Source organism: Pipra filicauda, unplaced genomic scaffold (genome assembly GCF_003945595.2).
Source record: "Pipra filicauda isolate LSUMZ 115617 unplaced genomic scaffold, ASM394559v2 scaffold14_size4853619_pilon, whole genome shotgun sequence".
Taxonomy (NCBI): domain Eukaryota; kingdom Metazoa; phylum Chordata; class Aves; order Passeriformes; family Pipridae; genus Pipra; species Pipra filicauda.
Genome location: NW_024103985.1, coordinates 1,879,773 through 1,902,863, shown reverse-complemented (window position 1 = coordinate 1,902,863; position 23,091 = coordinate 1,879,773). Strand labels below are relative to the sequence as shown.

Below are 23,091 nucleotides of genomic sequence, written 5' to 3'. Positions count from 1 at the left end.
GCAAAGGAGAGTGAAAATTTTGACTGACATCACCTACTTTTTCAGCTCTTGAGAACTGACAGCAAGCCCAGCAACATAAAGTAGTCTCATAGAAATACTATTCCCCACTAAGGTTAGTGTTTGATCATTAAGGCACTCCAAGGGGCATTACCATGGACAGCAGAACTACCAGCTGTCAAATAGATTTTTATTTCAGTCTGGTGAAGATTTTTAACTGAATCTGCTTTTCTCATAAAACAGAAGCATTATAAGCAAACCAAGCAATTTTATTATTTTCCTATGTGGCACGAGTGAAGAGCTGAGCATTAATTTGGAACAAGTTAACCAATATTTAATGCTCCATTTTGCTGTCACTGAAACAAAAATCTCAGTGATGGCTAACGTTAAAAAAGCGTAAGAAATCAAAATGAAACGGAAGAGTGTGACTCAGTTTGGTCTTTGTGGCACCTCCCACTATCTTGTTCTGATTTTCCTGTTATTTGTGTGGGAGAATCACAAAGTGACTTCAGCTGCTGACTGTGACACAGCTGGCCAAGATGTAGGGAACACATGGATCAGAAGGAAGTCCCTCCCCAAGGACTCTGCATTACCCAACAGAGGGAAAAGACCACAGATAGATGTGATGAAGAAATGAGAGATAGAAATGTGAAATAACAGTGGAACAGGTTATGTTTTGCCTTCTGAATGGCAGCCACAGCACACCTGCTGCTTCATCACTGCTGAAAGTTTTGAGGACAACACACTAAATTCTGCAAAATTGCTGGGAGGTCAAACTGATCACGCTGATTCCTTTTCATCTTCTGAATCTCCCACTCTAATTGCTCCTCATTTTGGATGTTGTGCGGTAACAAACCCAGATAATCCATTTCGACGCCCTCTGTGCGGTCCTCGAGCAGAGGAGAGAAAAATAGGAGCACAAAATTGGAGTAAAGATCTGTCTCTCTCTAAAAATCAATGGCAAAGCATGTACAGACTTCAGCAGCATGAGGATTTTTCTCTCAGAGTTTAATTGAAAGTGAAAAAAACATTTTTGGAGAAAAATGTGTAACTGCTCAGTTTAAAAGACTCAATAATATGCCTGGATCTTCCAGGTCTGTGGGCACTGAGAGGGAATTGTTAAATGCAATTGGCTTTAGGAATGAATTGTTTGCTTTCAGATCACTGGACATATTCTGTATTTCCATGTCTTTGTTTGTTTATTTATTTATCTGTAGGAATGTGGGATATTGGGCAGAAGAACATTCCTGCTGGTGCACCTGGCTACAGGCTTTTCTCTAATCTGCTGTTCTTTGCCATGTCAATGGGGCTTCCCCCTGCCCTGCACTTCTAGCCTGTCAAAGAGGGACCATTACTGCTGCCCCAAAAAAACAACCTCAAACAAAAATGGGAATTGATAAACTGATCAGAACAATTAGCAATTTTAATTACATAAGGTGCACTACATGTATCAGCTGATACATCACGTTAAGGATGAAACAAGAAGTCTCAGAGTGAGGATGGATTTTCCCATTAGCTTGTTGGATGCGGATTAATGAGTTTTCTACCTTTACCATCAGCCACAGGCTGGGGGGATGCAGGTCCCTTCATTCTCTCTCGTGTTTTCCTAAAGCCAGTTCTTCCTTCACAATTAGTCGTGTTAATTACCCAGAAAAGATGAGGCATATTAGCCAAAATAACATATTGCTAATGAAACAGGAAGATGTTTTTTCATTACTGAGTTGTCTGAATTGATGTGATTTTCCATGGGGGGAAGGTTTTCATCACAGAAGCATTAGCCAGGATGGAGTTTTGTGCAGCTGAAGCGCTGTCACCTGCACTCGTAGGAAGGAACTAGGATTGGGACACCCACTCTGCAGAGGGAAATTTGACAAGTGCCATAACCTTCAGCTGTTAATTCTGTAAAATACCCACTGAAGGAAACGGGAGATTATTTCTGTGCAGGGCACACGCAAGAAGTGGGTGCACTGCTCATTTATTTATTCAGTTTATTCAGTTTATTCAAAGCTCAGTTGGCTTTGAGACAGGCTTGAGACCCCAACCTGGTTTCTGGGGATAAGAGGATAGTGGAAGAGGAGGATGAAGATGTTGACAAAATATTGTGTCCATTACTACCTACTAAAAGTAAAATGTCTGCAGAGTGCTTTGGAGTGCAAGGGTATTGATGCATCAAATTTAATAAGTAGTTAGTGACCTTTCAGAGTGACTTCAAGAAACATTAAGGGAAAAGTAATAGCTTAGAGTAATTTTTTTTCTTTCACAAGGCCAAATTTGAAAATTAATCTGATCAGTGAGTAGTATCCTCCTAGATAAAGGATCCTAAGTTCCCTAGTTTCCATATTTGTGCTGAAAACCTAAATAAATGCTTCCAAGTCTTCTGTTACAAAAATGATGTTGCATAATATGAAAAGAAGGGAAAGAACTTAATTTTGTAAATATAATATTAATAGAGAAGAGAAGAGAAGAGAAGAGAAGAGAAGAGAAGAGAAGAGAAGAGAAGAGAAGAGAAGAGAAGAGAAGAGAAGAGAAGAGAAGAGAAGGAGAAGGAGAAGGAGAAGGAGAAGAGAATCTTGGTTTGTTTTGTTTTATTGTTCCAATAATTTTTTCTTAAAAATGTTGGTAACAAAACCACTCGCACCTATATCTGGAGAGAAAGCTCTTCCTTTGCACTTTTCATGCATTTTGTAGGCTTCTTTCTGAAGCTTCTCCAGCAGAACACAGATTAACTGGTATGTTGTGCTGGCACATTTCACCTGCTACTGAATGAAGCTGGGCATTGACTTCCTCCTCCAGAGGATGATTCTTTTGTCTTGGATATAGTGTTATTTTATAATAATTCCCCTAAGTTGGACAACACTCCAAGGTTTTGGCCACAACATGTGTCAATAACCCTTCTTTGTCTTCTTTCAGGTAGTGGATGTTCTGAGATGGTAGGTTTATGCCTCAAATATAATGGCAGTTTTAGAGATGTGCTTAATTTTGGGTTTGGGGAACCTCTCTGGGACTATTAATCCTTCTAATACTGATGTGAACTTCTAAAACAAATTCACCACCTCACAAAAACTGCTGCCCTTTCTCACTGGATGGTTGATTGTGTATTTCTCAGTGTAGGCAAACAAAGTTTATTTGGATAGACTGTTCTACAGCTTCAGCATCGTGGGTGTTAATATACAAATGAATGTTATTATTACCCCCAAACATGTGCTCCATGAAGAAACAACATTACTACAAGTTCTTGTAGTTACTTTTTTTGTTTTGTTTTGTTTGGGCTGTGGTAAATTGCATTTTGATGTGATTCCATCTGCCAAGGATAGTATAAATCTTGTTATTAAGCTTGACCAAATGGTTGGGTTAGTATTGATACCTTCTCTAATGGAAAACCTGAGGTTGGTTATTTTCCCCCAGCACATCTGAATGCTATTTAGACCAAACTTAGGTATTTTCCCTGCTGTTTTTGCAATATGTAGCAAGCATTTCACCACACAGCCTTCACATTATTTCCCTACTCCGGCTGCACCACACTTGGCTTGGCTCAGGGCTGTTCCAGCGGCATGGGGAGAGCTGAACACGCGATAAATAGGGATGAGGGAAGGAGCCAAAACCTCGCCACGTGCAGCAGCGCACACACGCCAACACATTGCCTTCGGGCAGCCGGGGGGACGCGGTTCGTTGGGATGCCGGGAGCGGCGAGGCTCGTGCCTGCCCGGGGCATCCCTGGCAGCGGCTCTGGGGATGCTGCGGGAACAGCAGCGGCGTCCCCAGGGACCGGCGCCGCAGGGATGCGCTCCCTGCCCGCACCCTCGGAGCCGCCCTGCCCCGGAGGATGAACCACCGCCGGGCACCAGCCCCTGGGAGCGCCGGGGAGACCGAACGGACCGAGCGAAGGGGCCGGGAAGGGGCCGGTCCGGGCATCCCCGCTCCGCCCCGCTCCTCCCTCGCTCCGCGCCCGCTGCCCGGGGATTGGGGCTGCCGGGCCGCTCGGGGTGAGGCGGGGCTTGGCTCGGCGCTTATTTATTTATTTGTTTCCCTCCTTTTTTTTTTTTTTTTTCTTCCTGCTATTTTTTTTTTCCGCGGCGTCTCCCGGCGCAGGTTCCGTGTCCCTGTGAGGAGCGGCGGAGGATGTGCCGGGGCCGGAGGAGGCGGGCGCCCGCTGGGGCGGGAGGTGCCCGGCGGCCACCGCCGGCCCCGGGGGCTGCGAGAGCATCGGGGGCGATGACCTTCGCGGGGGAGCCGCGCTCGCCCCCTCCCTCGCTGGCGGAAAGTCAAACAAGTCAATGAGGAGAACTTAAAAAAAAAAAAAAAAAAAAAAGAAAAAGCGCGCAACACCAAACCCTGCCTCCGCGCCTCTGGATGATTTCAGGGCTGATCAGCATCACCTAAAGGAAAACTTTGGTGACGCCCGGGGAGCCGACGTGGTTTTTCCGCCGGGATGCGGGCGCTGGCTCTGTGAAGCGCATCCCGGCGGCGGGGCAGGAGCGAGGTCCCTCCCGAGGAGCCGCACGGCCCCTGCCCAGCCCCGGCCCCGCCGGCTCGGGGGGTGCAGGGGCAGGGGGCTGCTGAGGCTCCGGACTGAGATTTGAATCGGAACTGATTCCTATTTATTTACTGAGAGGGGTTTTCTTTCGCAGCATCATTGTTTTGAAGAAAGGAGGGAAGAAGGGGGAGGGTTAAAGCTAAAGAAGTAAGTCGTCTCTGCGAAGGAAATGCCTTTTGCTCTTTCCAGATGACCTTTTCTGAAAATGTAGCTTCTCCAGCTGACCGATATTTATTTTGATTACAAAGTGTGTGAAACTGAGTCCCAACTGCTCCACAAACCCTAGGATGTGTGCTTCTGGGATTAGCAATATGGGGCATCTGTTGTCACCTCTCCTCTTAAGCCTGGCAGCAGTTTTTTCCAAAGGTAAGTCTCAATCTCTTCTCTGTCTTTTCACTGCATCTTGTTTCTTATTTTGCATACCCAGCCTTTGTCCCCTCTGTCTGTAATGCCTTGAATGTTGATACCCACAATTCACGACTGAAAGACTTGGGGGGAGTCATGTGCTAGTCAAAACCACGGATGATGCGATGGGAAATCCTGAGTGGCAGGATTTTTCCTTGGTCGACTGACAAACAGTCTACCCGTTTAGTGAGGCATTTGTTACCTCCCTATTGTAGTTTTGATCATGTAGTAGATGCTGCTGCTGAGCTTAGCTGGTAACTCATCTTTAGATTACAAAGGGTTTGTTATCTGGGAATTTGAAGTCTCCAGAGGTCCATGCTAGTGGAGTTGGCTGCCCCACTCTTCTGAGTAATTTTTCAAATTAAAAATCCTGTCTCTCAGACCGGCTGGCAGCGTTTTACTGGACCAGAGAAATACCTACTTACTGGAACATTGAAAAGCTTTGATGGGATCCTGAACCAGGTGTCTGACATTTTGCATGCTAAATAGAGTTTGGATGTCCTGACAGCATGACTTAGACAACTCAGTGATACCCTCTTGTTGCCCTCGAGCGTGTTTGCAGTGAGAATCAGAAAAGCAGCCCATAGACTATGCACATATTTTTGTGTGCATTTAAAGCTTAAGTGCATTTAAACTTCCAAGTTTTCATCGATGGCCTCAGCCAAAAAGTGAATGCATTCTTGCAATACTTAATTTAGATGATTCTGATAATTCCTGTGGAATACAAATTAGGAGAAATACACGTTTCTACCGAGCAGATATTGTGCATCAGCAGCTATATCTTGGCAGGAAAACAAAATTGAAGTTCTCACGTGGTTTAGTTTTCAGAGAGGAAGAATAGCATATGCATTTACTCTATGATTTTGCAAACATACTGATAAAGAGCCCTTCTTAGAACCATCCCTATTAAAAAAAGGTATTAATTATTCTTAACACCTTCTTACACTTCCAGAGATCAGCACTTTTCTTTGGTATTGAGTTGTTTTTATTAATTAGTTTGTATCCAGAACTGAACTTACTGACAGAAGGCAAACTACACAGCTGTGTATGTCTATTGTGGTTCCCTGTACCAAATTCATTTCTCTTCCTTTCTTCCTTAGAAAGGGTAAAGAAAGACTTGAACAAAATTATAAGTCTTCTCAAATGTTCCCTAAATGCAGTGCCCACATAAGTACTGTTCTGAAGTTGCAATTGGAAATGCATTAGCAGCAGGGATTAGAAGTCAGAGTCTTTTCAAGAGATTGCTCATTCTCATTGCACACCAGTAGCTTTTGATTTCCCAGCTAGCTTGTAAATTCTGTATTTTATTATAAGCAATATCAGTACTCTGGATAGGCTAACAGTACAGTAAGAATATTAACTTCTTCACCCCCTGTATTTTTTGCCGTGTTTCAGTTTGCTGCCTTAACACTTAACATAGTGTTTGATTGAGATTGCAGCTCATTCTAGGATTGGGGTAGAAGTGGCATTTCAGTCTTAGAGAGTACAATGTTTCTTTTATTGCCAACTCAGCAATTATAGCATTAATATGTGATTTTATTCCTAAATGTTACATCTCTTTTGAAAGATGTACAGAGGCAGAAAACTGGACTTGGAAAGGAAGTCTCTTGGGCGGATATGCTATAAAATGCTATAAAAACTGATGAGTAAGATTTTTCTGTGTATTATGATTGTGAAGTCTCATTAAATCTGATATGTCTTGAAACAAGTTGTGCCAGAGGAGGTTTAGGTTGGATATTAGGAAAAATTGCTTCACCATACGGTTGCCAAGCACTGGAACAGACTTCCCAGGGCAGTGGTGGAGTGACCATCCCTGGAGGAAATAAAAAGACATGGAGATGTGGCTCCTGGGGCCATGGGTTAGTGATGGCCTTGGCAGGGCTGGGGGAATGGTTGGACTCAACGATCTCAGAGGGCTTTTCCAACCTAAGGAATTCTGTGATTCTGTGAAACCAGACACATGAGATCCCATCAGAATTACTGGTATTAGCTGTGCTATTTACTTTGCATTTCAGATATCCAAGATATTACTGCTGTGTGATTGCTGGGAGTCTGCTGTTCACTAACACAGATATCCACCTTCAATGCAGTTGTCTGTTTTTTCTTTGGTAGCAGACTCCATCTGCACTGCTCTGCCTTAGGAAAGACCAGAGTGTTCCAGAGATTTACGGCATAAACTTGACAGTGTAAAAGGTTGATCCCCACTCTGCTCCACATAATAAGATGAACAACAACAAAAAAAAAAAAAATTCAGGCGTGATTACTACTCCAGGGCATGTTTCTTTGATGCCTTTCTGTTGCTAATAGAAAAACTCTCTCATTTGTGACATGATGACAAAGTTTTCCTAAAGAGATACAAAGGCTTTTAACATGCAACAGCAATCAGCTGTCTATTGTGTATAGGGCTGTTGCTGATTACTCAGAACCATGGCAACACACCTTTTACTGCACAGTTTCCAAATCTTTCAGGTAATAATGTTGAAGATTGGAGAATGCTATTGTGGTTTTGCTTTGCCTTTATCTTGTAAATGCAGAGCTCCAGCCTGAGAAATGAAATGTTGTTTTCAATAATGAGCTTACAGTTCTTACCAGAACCATTTGTCAGTGATGATACAATCCACATGTTTTAATATGCTGTCAGTCTAATTGTATATATGTGTGTGTAAGGGCAGAGACTATAAAGCTCTGTAACTGTAGGTATTGGGGCAGTTGCATTTCACATCTTTGACTTCAACTAGAAGTTTTCTTGAGCCTGTCCTAGGGAGTGCTTGCCCTCGGTCCCTTTGGCATTTTGCTATTTGATATCAGTACGAAAAGAAATTCTTCAGAAATCTTCAGTTAAAAAATAACCAAGTCGAGGTGATGATAATGAAAACCCAGACTGATAGAACAGGCACAGTAATGTGGACATGCTGTTCCGTTTTTTAAGGGGAAACCCATTAGCTTTAACTGGAGAAGAATAAAAACTTCAATACTTTACTTGAACTCCAGGTTCCATGCTTGGCTTAAGTCTAGAAGGAAAACAGCATCTCCTGTATGATGCTAAACAATTTTAGGATGTATATTGTGAGACTAAAGATTGAGGAGCTTTTTTTATTACAAATGTTTGTTGTCAGATAAAAACCAGTTTAATTTCAAATTTCAGGTCTAAGTTGACAGTAACAAAACAAGTGAATATTTAGTGATTTTTTTTTTTTTTCCTGCCTGTGTTCTGTTGAGTTTTTGTGTTCTTCTCTGTCACCCAGGGCTGAAATCTTCCTGCAGATCACTCTCTAATGACATCTCAGGCCACAGAACTGCTGGTTTGATTTTCTTTTTCTCTCAATTTTATAAAAATGGAGGCTTGGTAACCGTGTTAGGAAGGGTTTCCTTGTATCCCCCCGAGAGTGTTCCCATAGATAGAGGTGTGGATAACACGTGTGCACTGATGACAATGACCTGTCACTACAGGAAAGTGAGTGTGGGGAAACAAATAAACCAACCCCCCAAGTGGCTAGTTTTGGTTACATTACAGGAGAGAAATATTTGGCTGTTTGACTTTAAACTGCTACTGCTTCTATTTCTGTTGGAATTATCCATGTTACAGTATCCTTTGAACCCTCTTGATTTCTGCTGAATCTTAGAGATTTTTTTTGTCTCATTGTGGACAAGTTTTATCTTTGGCTTTTTCTAAGCAATTTTACTGATTCCGTGATGATATTATTATCAGAACATGTCATTCTGTTCACATGGCACTTCACTTACGATTTCAGTGTATTATATCTTTTGAGTTGCAGTTGGATAGGAAGCTCCTTTGATTCAGTTTAACCTCACTTGTGTATTCACTGGCTTCATGGGGTGGTGGTGTACAGAGAACCACAGCTGAGCTTGTCAAGGATGCTCCAGCTTCCAGAGAGCTGAGGGCCATTCCTGAAGATGTGCAGGTCTTCCACTGACATTGAAGTGCACTCTGGACTTGGAAACATGGAAAATGAAAAGCTGAGGAGTGCAGCAACCTGTGTTTTAGCACTACTTTGGAGTTCATTCCTCTGGAGCAGTGATAGTAGTTTAAAAATTGAAAACAGTGCTGCACATGTGATTAAAATCAAAGATTATTTTATTTGACTTAAGATATGTATCCTTTCACTCCTCCTCCTTGGTGGTGACTAGACAGCAGTTCAGGGTTGAATTTCAGTTCATGTTGACATATTTTGATGGTGATGATGAGGGGCTCATTCCTTTTCTCAAAGTAACAGTGCTGATATTGTGGACAGACTCATCACAGGCATCTCTTGCTCCAACTGTGCAACTGATATGTATGGAAAATACTGCATGCTGCTCTCAGATGAGCATAAAGTACAGGTGTGATCACTGGGAGGTTTTCTTGTAGGTTTTGCTTATGTGCAGAAACCCAGAAAGTTTTCTGTAAAACCCCAAAGAGAAATTAAATCTTTCTAGCTTAAGGTTCAAGCTGTTCCCTTAAAACCAAAGTTTTCATGCTTTGTCCCAGCTCCATTGAACTTACAGTCATTTGAGATATTACACAAGGGAAGGGAAAACTAGCTGGAACTTTTTTTTGGTCTTATTGTGTTCCTTGCCACAGTGCACTTGTGGGAAAAGCCCCATTTCTTTCAGTAAAAATAATAAATTCAGTCTAAACTAAAAAAATTGTATAGCTAGACCCAGGTTTTATTTGTCAGCTGCAATACTGGCTTAATGTTGTTTGGTTTCTAATATTTCCCTGTAATGTTCTTATTTTTTACTTCTGTCTTTTCTTTTATTAGTTCCATAGGACTGGCAGGCTCTGTGACACCAACCAGTGTTTCAGACATTAATAAAAGCAGCTTTATTCAATAAAGATCAGTTTTATTTAATAAAAGAGAGAATCAAAAGATAATCTGATTTTTTTCATGCTGCATTCACATTAAATCAGCCTCCTGAGGTGGTTGTGGATGCCAAGTGTGGTGGCAGTCTATCACAGGTCCTGGGATACATAAACGTGACTCCAGACAGATTGATCACAGAGAAGCCCAAGAGGCAACTGAGATTCATCACAGGTTTGTTTTATGAAGTGTTACATTAAATTACTTGATTTTTCACCAGTCTCTGTAATATTGCTTGCTGCCTTATTAAGGGCAGTTCAAAATGAAGTGGATTTAAAACAGTTCCGAGACATGTAGATAACAGTAATTATTATGATTATAAAGTACATATTTGAGGGTGTTAGGCTACTTCACCCTCCTCATGTGAAATGTGGGGGGGACATTTAACTGTAGAATGAGGATTGGCTTCTTCAAATCCTTGATTTCTTCTTTCATTGCATAGACTTAATTCCAGTGTCAGGTGTCAGTCTGATGGCCTCACAGAGCTAATAAGGGATTGAAACTCTTCACCTTCCAAAGTACAGCCTGGGTGGTATCTATGCAAACTTCCATTTTCTGCTTTAGTAGTGTGACTTGAACTTGCCCCAGAGGTTGATACAACCTCCTGCTCTGTGAAATGAGATATTCTACCTATTGATCCACGGTGGGGGTGATCCAGAGCCCATCACAGCCACTATATGGGGTCTCATTGCCTTTAGTAGGCTTTAATTCAGAGTGTAGACAGAGTTTTCTGGAGTGGTGTTTTTCAGCCTGTAACCCACACACCAGTGGTGATTCATAGAACATCTGAGCAGTGTTGTGAAACCAGTGCCAGAAACCTTATGCGTGCAAGCTAGAAAAAACCAAGAGGAGGAAATAGAAGTAACAAGGCTGCTTTCAGAGTGCATCCCAATTTGTGCTTGGTTGTAAACAAAGGCCTTTGTGACAATACCAAAACCAGGACACTGCCTAAGATGGTCTGGATGTCTTACAGAAAGTTAGATGGCTCTTTTCCCTAAAAGGGTTGAGAAAAACCACTGTAGTGAGATTAACTGGAGTAACTTAAGTGTTGCTCTGAACAGTTTGGTATTGCCTCAGTACTTCAAACACAGTTGCTGCTGGTGTGAGTGTTTCTAATCCACTGCAGCACAGGTTCACTTAAATCAACAGTGAGCAGTGGTTCAGTGAAGCAACACAGAAGTAGCCTGCCAGTCACTTGATGGCATCTGCACTGTAGGGTCAATTAACTTCCTAAAAGGCTTCCTGTGTACTCACAGATATGTTTGTTTGTTCTTACACCCTTGCTGTTCTGGATTTTTTTCTTTTCAAACCAAGCTTTCCAGAAAGGTTTCTCAAGGGAGTTTTCTGTATTGCAGACAATTGTCCCCCTGAAAGTCGCTCAGCAAAATGCACAGTTTTGTTTCTTGTACAGAAAACACATAAAAGGTCAGCAGTGCATTCGTCAATGTTGATGCCACATTTTCCCAAATTTACAAAACAAAAGGCCTTTTCCTTCCTCCTGTAGTCACTTCACTTTCTCACAGGCCCATCCAGCTGTGTTTTTAAATTTACTTTGAGTTGGTTTGGGTTTTTTAGCTATTTGGGTTTTTATTTGCGAATGAAGGCTTTTGTCACAGCACTGGTGAGATGTTTTGGGTAAGGTGTTGGTTTGCTGTGGTAGTGGTTAGTAAGTAGAACAGAAGCACATCTGAAAATGACCAGCAGATTATTAAATGTGAGAAGGAGGAAGGACATTGAATAATGTAGATCCTATAAAAAGAAATCCTATAAAAATAAATGAGTTACCTAGTTATGCATAAAAAAGCAGCGGGGGTAACAATAATGAGTGCCCTGAGCAGAAGGGTGGGAAGATGTCAACGTACCCTTTAGACTTTAGGGTTTACAACTCTACAAGATAGACTAAGGAGCAACAGGAGAAGTGTCCTGTCTAGCTGAACCAGGATGCTCTACATGCCTTTTGATCTATTTGCTTTCAAGGTAGGCAGACTGTTGAGCAGACAGTCTGCAGAGCTCTTGCTGAGGAACAAGGCAGATGTCCAGATAATCACACAGATGAGTCTGCATGTCTTGCATGCTAAAAACAAATCCTCCAAGTCAGAGAGTTTAGTCTCACCTGTTGCTAAATGGCCTCAGAAACTTGAATTTTGTTGGCCTTCAACATCCCCTGCTTTTTATTTATATTTTTTAAAGTGCAGATTTATGTCTTCAGGATGCATTATGTAAATTCATTGTGCAAGAGGAGGAACCCAAAGTTGGCAGAGATCACTAGTCAGTAGTGTCTCTGAATATTAATCCAGTCCACAATATAGGAAAGGAAACAATACCACTTAGTCTTCAATCTACTCATTTATCAAAGATTCTGGATTAGCACATAATTGTATCCTCCATTTTCTGCTGAGCCATGGTGACTCATTCTACTTGTCTTTAAGAAAAGAAAATAGTGGTGATTTGCGTGTGCCTGTAGTTGAAATACCTGTATTTATCTTTCAGAGTTTTGCATCTCCATCTTAATGTAATCAGCCTGGCTTGGTTAATTTTAATTTGGTGGTACACATTGGGTGGGTAATTTTCTTGTCTATGTGTGGTACATTCCCATATTTAACTTACTGCTTTACTGTTTTGCTTTACTGTTTACCACCTTTCCAAACAGGGTGTGTTGTTGGGTTTTCCTGGTATAAAGGAGGTCTTGATGTTGTTTCTGTAGCTTTTGTTTTGAGCTACTGTTGAAGGAACTACTCAGCTCTGCAGAACTTTCCAGTGTGATAAGTCTGTAAAAGCACCATGTACCTGCAGCTACACTCCTGTCACCCTTACCTTGCTTTCAGAAATAAAAATAGGATCTAGTTTGCTCAGGTTCACAAGCCTGTAGCTCTTAAGCTGAAGAAGAGTATCTTTATGCAGTCAGGACTTGGGGCAGAATTGAGCAGCCCTGATTCTGCCCAGCAGAGGAAGGAGGAGAACACACGCTCTGGAAGTTTATTACCACTCCTGGTTACACTGTAGGCAGCACAGGATGAATACTTTCAGAGTTTTCACTGATCTGTCCACTTACACTAGTTTTCACTCTGTCTATTCTGTTTAGGATCTATTAAACTCAAGAGTTAGGTGCTTTTTGAGGTGTTATGCTCACCTACAGAATTAGACAGCCAAATGAAAACACTAGAAGAACCTGACCTACCTCCTGCAGAAGAGAATGGAAAAGGAATATATGCAAAAAGAGTGTCTTATAATCTACTGATGTGCTAGTGCACCTCTGATATAAGACTGTTGTGGCAAGGCTACTTCCAGGTGTCTCTAATGAGTTTCTTTGTACCCATTTGTAGAAATCCTACTGAAATGCCAACTGGTCAGCAAACATGGAAATCGGGCTGTGAAAGATGGGGGTCCAAAATTTAGTGGGCACTTTTCAAATCTTATTTTAGCCTCTCTGAGTTGGGCTATCCTTCTTAATGACAGAGTGGCTACACCTTCAGTGAATAACAATAAAAGCAGTGTATTGCCTTTTAAAGCTTGATGTGGTGCTCTGCACGGATCTCCCCTACTTCCCCTTGGGTTTATCAGTTAAGGTTCTCTTATTCCATATATTTTTCCATATTATTGGGCAAACAGTTACAAGCCTATCATGACTTTAGCTGTGCTCTGCTCTATCCTTTGTGGTTGACTGTGTCCCCTGCAGCAGTTGTCTGATACGAGATGATTTCTTGCATACTGAACACTTGTGCACAGTGGGATTCTGTTATATTCTTCTGACTCTTTGACACCATCTGCCCAGTAAAGTGGTTTTAATGGGTTTCCACTGAGCCAGCCTGTACTACAGCCCTGACAGCATGCTCTGTATTTTTAAAAATAAACAAAATCTCCTCAGAAAAGCTATCCATGAACATTGGCTTCTCCAACAAAATTGAGGATTACATACAGTTTGATATTTAGTGGAGGCAGAAATATCTCTATTTGATAGGCTTTGAAATAGGAAAATGACTGATAGCCTGGAATGGTGTTCTAATAGTACTAGTTTATTTTTTTAAATGACCTTATAAAGCATTATTTTCTGTCCCATTTTTTTAAGTCAGGTATCATTATCCTTTTACAGAAATGCAATCATTTTGCCTTGTTAAGAGTTGTCTTCTTTACGAAAGCAGGGGAATGTGGTGGTTCATGATGGTGATTTAGGAGTCAGGGTACCCATTGGCTTTCTGCAACCTTTGAAAAATCACTCCAGTTCCCTGCTTTCCCTTTCCCTTTCAAACTGTCTTGCCTACTCAGAATACAAGGTGTTCAGGGCAGGATCTGTTTTACTTGCTGTTTATGCAGCATCTGCCCCTCTTCTCAGATCAGAATGTACATTTTGCCACATTAAAATAATTAATTGCCAGTGTCTAAGTTAGAAGCTGGCATGTGCCATTCTGATTGCCCTGATCACTGGATGACATGAACAGCTCAGAGCCCTGTAAGAGTAGAAAAGAAGAGTAGGATAAGGGAAAAAATAAAGATATAATGAAAGCATCTGTGTGATTAAAATATTCTTAGAGATTGAGTAGAACCTATCCCCTGATGTTACAATTAATAAGCTATCTAAGCCTTTCCAAACAGTAACATGAATAAGGGAACACAAAAAGCTTTTCATCAGAAGATGTAGTAAACATGTTTTTGTATTTCTTTTTGTTAAAATCTGTGTCAATAAACTATTAAAGAAAATATTTTCAGTATCTGTATTAACAATGCAACAAACCACTTATGGTGAAAAAACAGGGTTTTTTTGGCAGATGGTACAGCTCTTAGAAATATTTCATTCCTCTTTGCCCCTTAAAGTCTTTGGGGTTTATTTTAAGCTCCTTCCTGTGAACACAGTGGGTAGTGGTGGTGATGAAATGGTGAGAGGAACTGTTGGCTGGTCCCTTATGTTATTGATGGGATGTGAAAACTGAAAGAGTCAAAATAAACAGATTCTTCTGAACTTCTGAGCTAGCTTGATATGGACACACAGAGAATCAGACACAATCCTACTCTTTAAAGTCCTTTTTTTTCTAAGTTGTGTGGAATTTGACCTCCAGCTGAGGTGAAGGTTTCCATCTGAAGTGTTTCTTTTGCCTTCTCTGTGCCCTGTATGGTGACAGTCCTGCCTTGTAGATCTGTGTAGGGAGCCAGCAGAAAATATTTGAACCTCTGTTTCCAGCTGCCTGTTTATTTGAGAAGAACTGTTGCTGAGGCCCATGGAAAAACAATCTTCCTGCTGCTGTGGCATTTTGAGTGAGGAGACCAGGAGGCTAAAGCAGCTTTTCAGTGTGTTCATAGTAAAGAACAACTCACAGCAGTCATTAGCTTTGGAACCTTTTGTTCAATAAAGACAATTTGGCATTTTTAGCCTGTGGAATGGGCACGTGGTGGTGCCATTTGGGAGAAATTGGAAGAGATTCCTTCTTTGCACCTGAGCAAAGAGGCAGTTCCAGCCTCATCTAATAAGTGATCAAGGGCAGAGCTGTGCACGCAGTGTTTTCAAATTAAGTGAATCTTTGCAGTTTGAAGGTTTTCTTGCACTTCCTGGCTAGTTTGGTGGAAGGTTTATGGACCATCTGAGCAATACTGAATCCAAGTTCAGGGCCTCTTTATCTTCTCATGTTTGCATCCTTGTAGATTTCTTTGCACTTGTTCTCTTGGAATCCTCCAACTTCTTGAGGTCCAGAATTCAGATTGGATTTAGTGGATCCAATTTCAGCTTAGAAAAAGTATGAAGCAAGCATCACTATGAATTCCCTTGGCAATTTAAGGTGATATTTCCAAAATCCTATCCATCAGGCTGATATTTTCAGTGGTATCTCAGTGCTCCTTTCTCTTTGCTTTTGTTAGTTATTCATTTGTGTGATGCTAAGTGCAGTAAATACTTAAGATCTGTGATCCTTACACAGGTGCTGCTGTTACCCTTTTTTCCCTCCTTTGTCTTATCATAACTTTAGATATTGCTGAAAATGTTCCCTGCTGTTTCAGCTGTAGTAGTTTAAAACACATATATCAGCATCAACAGTGTCTTTTCTTGCCTTTTTATTTAGCTTCTTTATCTCACTAGCAGTAGATCAGAGTAATGGTACGATAATCACTGTTGAAGCATTTATTTGTTTGTTTTCTTTCTATTTCTATGCAGTCATATGCTCCTTTCTTCCTTTCATCTATTCCTATCAGAATTATGCATGTGGTTTGGATGAGACCCTGAAAAAAGAGAAATGCTTGTAAGTGAAGAATACTATATATAGCAGACCTTTGTTACAGTATTTATAGTCTTGATGCTCAGAATGTCTTGGTATGCATTAAAGGTTCTCATCAAATAATCAAATTGCATCAATAATAATAGAAAGGATGGGCTCATGAAGAGATTCTTTTCAGCTGTTCTGTTTTCAGCAGCTTCAGAAAAGAACGATGAATTTGGCAGCATATTTGCAGCGCTAACAAATCTGGGCTTTGGCAGCCTCAGTGGGGAACAGTGAACTCCAAACTGAAGATCCCTCACGGAGATGTCCTGATAGTAACTGCCTTTGGGTGCAGGGGCAGCATTCCCAGACCTGGGATGATTTTAGATTTCTCAGGGAATTAGCTCTACCAAACCTTAGGTCTTTATGGGATACAACTTCTGGCTGGAGAGTTGCTGAGAGACAGCGAAGATCAAGGGATGAAGAAAAATTCCTCCCAAAAAGAGAAAGAGAGTATTACAGGATGTTAATTGGTGTTACAGGACTTTTCTACTGTTTCAATTCATACTCTATACTCTAACCCTCCTTTTTTTTTTTTCCTAGTAGGTACATTCTCATTTTTGTTTTCCACCTGAGAAGAGCAGCTCTCCCAGTCTTCATAAGTGTGGTGACACTGCACCATTCCCTCAGCTCCTTGGGCAAGGTCTTTGACTTGTTGCAGGGGTTTGCTGCCAGTTGGATCAATTTGTCAGAGAAACTACACATTCTCACACTTATTTTATCTTCTTCTTACAAACAGGCACTATCAAAATCTCATCTGGAGCCTATGGAATTATTGTGGCAGTTCCAGTCATCTTTTGTGCTACTTTGACATCTGCCTTAGGAACAGCTGAGCTATTGTTTTTGCTCTAGTCTAAATCTGAGTGGTCCTTAGCAAACGTTGCTTTCTGGTACCTCTTCATTTTCTGCTCCAATGACTGAATAAATGTTTCTCTCAGACATTCAGCAAGTGAATCCCTCCATAATTCTTCCACTTTCTCTTCCCCCCTTATTTGTAGGTCAGTGCCATTACTGTTTTCCTTCCAATTGCAAGTCCAACTCGTTTTTAGCAACGGGATGAACAGGAAGAATCATGCAGGAGAACGGACTATATATAATCTTAGATTTAGAGATGACATTGAACTTGTAGTATTGACCTATAGGAGTTATCAGAAAATAATTGGAAATCTAGGCTGGGAGCCCAGAAAATTAAGATTGAGGGCAAGCAAGAGGAAATTCATGAAATTTGGAAGACAAGAGGAAGAAATAAAGATGGAACTCTGTATTCTGTTCTGTGCTACTGCTCTGCAGAGTAAGAACTGAGAGTGAAGAATGGGACTGTGAGGGGCACATATTAAAGAAAATCAGAGTATCTGACTCCTGCTCGAGGCAGACAGGGTGTGCACAGCCAATGCCCCTCCCCAGAATAATCCCAGGAGGTCTCATGTCCTCAGTCTCCCTCACACATTCCTATATCATAACCCATAGGCAAGTTACACATATATTTGATCTTACCCTATAAAACTAAACTGCAGAATTGCCCTCACATTAATTAAAGCAATTTGAACTAAGAGGACACAATCCCTTTTATACTTTAATGTCAGACCAAAACGGGTATTAAACTACCATAAATTTTCATGGAAAAATAAATCTTAATTTTGCTTATGATAAATTCACAGCAGCCAAGATGGAGTTTTGCTTTTTTTCATAATAATCTCATGTGAAATGTTTTTTACATCATTTCACCCACCTGAAAGGAAAATCCAAACAACTGATGCCCCGTTACTTCTTCACATTCAGTGGTCGAAAATAACTCCTTTTGATTTTGCAGTAAAATATTCTCATATTCACGCAACCTTCTTAGTTCTCATTCTTTTTTTTTTTCAGTAGTAAAGAGTTTTTCTCAGCATTCTTCCCTTTGCATGATGGAAGCTCTCACATTTTGCAGGTACCCTCAGTGTCCTTCCTTGACCTGCTGGCAAAGGGTGATATGAAAAGTTTTTTGTTTCCTTCTCAGTTGAAGGAGATTTCACAGCTCTCACAATAGAACTTGCCTTCTGCCCTGGACCAGTCCTCATCCCCTGTGCTGGCAACAGAGAAATGAGGCATTATGTGGTACTGCAGATACCATGTAACTTCAGGGGAAAAAAGAGTGGAATGACACAGTATTGCAGTGAAATTGTGGTAAGTGCAGTGAAAACACAAGTCTTTGGAGTCAAGGTCTAACTTCATAGGAACAACGTGCACGATTTTTATTATTAGTCTGTGGAAAACAGTTACGACAGACCTTTCCTGGAAGTTAAAAAATAGTGGTTTACAGGTGTAGTGCTGGTGCAGCAGTTGAACAGTGGTGCTTTCCTGTATTTTGTGTGTTGAATTGTGTTCACAATCTATAAGCTGTAAGCAGTCAGAAAAAAAATAATTCATAATAATTCTTTCCTGGGCTGAATCTGATCTGAAAATGAGCATGGGTGGTACTGCTGCTCAGTGGACTAAGCTGGGGCTGCTGCAATCCCTCTCTCTCCTGTGGCATTGGCACTTATGCAGTTGAGTAATGAGCCACGCAGAGAGCTCACTGAGCCTGCTGAAAACCAATATTTTTTTCTTATTTATATAGGTTGGGTTGTGTTTTTTTTTTTTGCAGACACCAGCTCCAACAATACTGCAGTTCCCTACTGAGGTGGTTCAGCTCCTTGGTCTGATAGAAAACTAAGCCACCAAAAAGAACAGCTTTCCAGTAGATATGGGACAGTGAAAAATCTCACTCTGAGACCACACACTCACTGGATCCAACATGAAAAAGGGCTGAGTTTGTGCCTCTGTAGCCTGCAATTACATTTTCTTTTTGTAATATCAAACTCTATGTCCAGCAATCTGTTCCCAGGCCTTTCAATTCTCATTCCCTTGTAGGAAAAATTATAGAAACCAGGTGTTGTTCAACCTCAGGTGTTGTTCAAGCATAGAGACCAGGTAAAACGGAAAAAAGTTTGACAGTGATCACTTGGTATATTTATAATTGCTGATAAGCTTTATCAAAGTAACATCCCGTTCCAGCTACAAAACAGACACACTTTCTATTTGGAAATATAGTGGTAATTTTAATGATGAACAGGGTAAAGCCATGAAAGCTGGATAATTTTATATAACAAATACTAGGAGTCCCAGTCCTTTCTCAGTAAATTCCTTTTCATGGTTTAGTTGAAATTTTTGAAGGGCAGGGAAACCTCCCACTGTTTTTGATAATGTGGTGGCCACTACACTTTTTACTTCTGGATACAGTTACAATACTGCAGCCTGAAGTGGATCTGTGTGCTCAGCATTTGATGAGTGACTTGAGAGATTTTGGAACTGATCTTTTTATTCTTAATCCAGCCAAACTAATTGTGAGTAGCTGAATTCTGCAGCAGTGATGACAGAGGCTGTGGTATGGTCGTGAAGATGGAAGACACGGGAGTTTCCAGGAAGAAGTTTGGATGTTATGGCCTTGCCCCAGTCCCTGTGGTCACTTCCAGCCACCACCAATGGCTGCTGTTGCAACCATTCCCAAAAAGCTGGACATCCCTCTTTCCTAACCATGGATCTGGCCCAGCCCAGCATTTTCTCTTTGGCTTTCAGTTCTGTGCCAAGCACTACAGACCACTGTTGTCTGAGATCTCCCACATCTGCCTATTACCCAGACATTTCCCAGTTCTTACTCACTTGGTTCTTTCTTTCCTTATGAACCTGTGCTGTGACTAAATTGGTGGCTCTCAATGGCTCAGAAGATCTTCTTGTTCCTGCTCCACCACCAGAATTACACACAAATCCATCTGGGACTTGTAAATCTGTCACAAGTACCACTGCTATTAGTTTGTGTGTAGTAGGAGGCAAGGACTCCTACAAATACTTCCTAATCTGTATCAGAGTTACTTTTTTTTGTTACTCATTTTTAAAATGATGTCCAGCCTGACTCTTTAAGCTTTTGGGTCAAAGTCTGCAAGTTCATGGGACTGTTTTATTTTATTACAGTGGAATGGTTAGAGCAGCATGGGGGCAAATGGCTGTTTGAGTCATGGTCCAGTGCCTAATTACACCTGTGTGCTTCCGTAATGGAATTCAAATAAATGAGTTTGTTGTGTGAAAGCAGCGATATTATATTTATTTCTGAAGTCATTTTAAGATGTCAGCATGTAGCCTTGAGGATGTGAAAGAAAGGCAGACCTTGTCAGCCTCCCTGGCTGCTCTGAATTACCCTGAACCTACTGCAAATGAAAAGTTCAGAGAGCACAGATGGAATAGATTGAAGCTTTGAGTGAATTGAAAGGGCAAGTTTACCAGCTAATCATGATCTCTACGGGCAGAGGGATAGCTAATAGATTGGAATAGTCAGACATTGTGAAGTCCTCAAAAGAACTGCTTAAGGCTCTTAGCTTTCCAGTTCTGGCTGGGGGTAGCTGCCTTCTTTTTAATTAAAATGTCTTTTGTTTCCACATGATTGAAATAAAACGTGGAAGCATGTGGTATTTAGTGTGTATGCGAGGCATGAACGCTCTTATCTTGGTTGATTATTTTCTTGGGTTTCAGATAACAAAATTGCACGAATACATCTGTTTGGAGATTATATTTCTTCACTCTATGTAGAGAGAGAGATTTTTAGAAGCATTTGGTTTTCAGTTTAAGCACCAAAATGCTCCAAGCTCAGAGAGAGAATCTTGGCTGGAATTTAAGGATGCTGATGTGGTATTAAGAACTATTAATATTGCAACAGAACTTGATGAAATGGATGAGTTCAGAATTTCTGTTCCACTGTATATACTGAATTTCACTGTGCTGTCTTCTCCTGGAAGAATTCCTTTGTCTTGACATTTCTTTATCTTGAAATTTCTTTGTCTTGAAATGTGAAATCTGTGAGACCAGTCACAAATATCTTGGAAGTTCACAATTCACTCCAAACCCCTCATGTCCACGATATAAAACTTAACATTGCCTTAAAACTATCCTGAACAGGATAGTTTTACAGTTTTACAGTTTTACAGTTATCACCTTTTTTTCACATTTTTATGTGTTAGAACCAAACCTGAGTTTTGTTGAAAGACTCGAATCAATGACAGGACTTTTCTATGACAGGCACTGTCCTTTCACTTCTCCAATCCCTCACCCAAACCTTTCCTCTAATCATAACAGCTTCCTGTAATCTTAAAAGTGTCTGATGACACTCTGAAGGTTTTGGCAGCTTTCCTGATGTCTTTCACTGACTTTCTAAAGACAGGTGCTATTTTCATGGGTTTTTTTTATAAAGAGTGCAATATGTGGGATAAAATTCTAGCTCTGCAAATTCATTCATTGACTCCTGGATGACCAGGACTTCTTTCTCCCATTATTCTTGGAAACTGATTTGGAGTGGGTAAAAATAAAGCCAAATATGTGCATTGTCTGTTATATGATACTGAAATATCATATGACTGAAGTTACATATTTGTGCTCAGCTTTGGTGAGGGGACAAGCCCAGTTCTTTTGCTAGAATTCATCAAGAAGTAAAATCCCATTAAAACATTTTTTATTTCTTTTTTAAGGACAGATTCAACCTGCATTCATCATACTTTGCCACAGGACCCTCCACATGATGCACAGCACGGCATAAACTGACTTTTTTTTTATGACTGCTGATCAAAATCTCCCTACTCATAGCACTGAATTGTTAGTCTGGAAGGTGTTAATGTCCATGAACAGGTAAATTTTGAGGCCTCAGCTTATATCTCTATTACCTACTATGTTACAAGTTCATGTTACCCTTTACCTGCAAAAAGTTACTTCCAGTAATATTCCTTTCACCTGCATTTACTGACTCTTGGGAAGCACTGCAGATTCCTTCATACTCTGAACCCCTTAGCTTGGCACCACACTAGAGATTTCTAAAATTAAAAAAATTAAAAATAAAAAAAAAAATAAAAAGAAAAATTCAATGCCAGAATAAATTTATATTGCTTTAATGTCCTTAAAGCAAAAGAAATACCAGGTGTTATACTGAGTGCCTTAACCTGAAATGGAAGAAACACCTCCTAATAGTGATATGGATGAGATTACATAAAAAATCCTAGGAAATATGGTGGTAGTCCTGTCTGCAGCAGGGGTTTAGTATCAGAAGGTTAAGATTGGATTAGAGGATTAGGAATTTCCAGAGGGTGGGGGGAAGCAGCAGCTCTGCCAAACCAGCCCATCCCTCTCTTCAGGCAACTGAACATCAGCACGTCCTGATGTCCTTTCCAAAGAGATTCACATTGATTGGATTGTTCTGAAGATTTCCATTGATCCCAGAATTGAACTGCACTCTCCTTTCCCCAGGATTACACAAAGCAGTGCTGTCTTGCAAGACAGTTTTTTATCATCCCCAAATAGAGCTTTCATGCTTCCTCTGTACACAGAACAGTCCATATCTGCTTCCTAAAATTAAGTTCTTACATTGTTTAAGAGCTGGATAATATCCCAATATCCAATATCACAATATCCACTTTCCACAGGTCGTGGAAAGCCCCAGATGATGTTATGCAGAGCATTCTTTTAAATCAGACATGTGTCCAAGTAGACCAAATTTCCAGGTTTTTAGGGAAAAAAAAATCTTTTTTCAATTATTAAGAAGTTTACAGGCTGCTGCTTTTTCATGTGTTCTTACAAGCTGCAGCCAGGTGAGCTGATTATATATGATTTCAGAGACGTTGGCTACTGAGACACGAGTTAAAACATCAGAGTAATTCAATATTTATTTCCCTTGTGACTTTCCTTGGAATATCTGGTGGGTATCTTGTTCAGAGGCAATTCACCTTGGGAGGCTGCTTGTCTAAGTAACTCCATAGTTACCATGACAAAGACCTCTGGTTTGTTTATTTATTTATCTGGGAAGGGGAAGGGAGGAGCAGAAAAAAAGTGGGAGAGAGGTGGATTTAGCTACTGGTTTTGGATTATAACAACAACTTCATAGCCTCCTCACAGCATATTAATGTGTCTGGGTGTGGGTTTGTTGGGTTCCTGGTTTGTTTTCCTGCCCTGGATTCATGTTGTCCAGAGTTAAGCTTTTAAAACCAGTAACCAAATTTATGTC

The 23,091-nt window shown here is 40.8% G+C and overlaps 1 protein-coding gene across 1 annotated transcript in view; it reads left to right on the top strand.

Annotated features, from left to right (window-relative positions):
• The first annotated feature begins 4,092 nt into the window (after nucleotides 1-4,092).
• Nucleotides 4,093-23,091, top strand: part of TMEM132D (transmembrane protein 132D) — a 228,451-nt gene continuing 209,452 nt past the window's right edge. Inside the window, exon 1 of the mRNA XM_027733166.2 lies at nucleotides 4,093-4,897. Within this exon, the coding sequence (XP_027588967.1) occupies nucleotides 4,819-4,897 (79 nt within the window). The 5' untranslated portion in view covers nucleotides 4,093-4,818. The remainder of the gene's footprint in view (nucleotides 4,898-23,091) is intronic.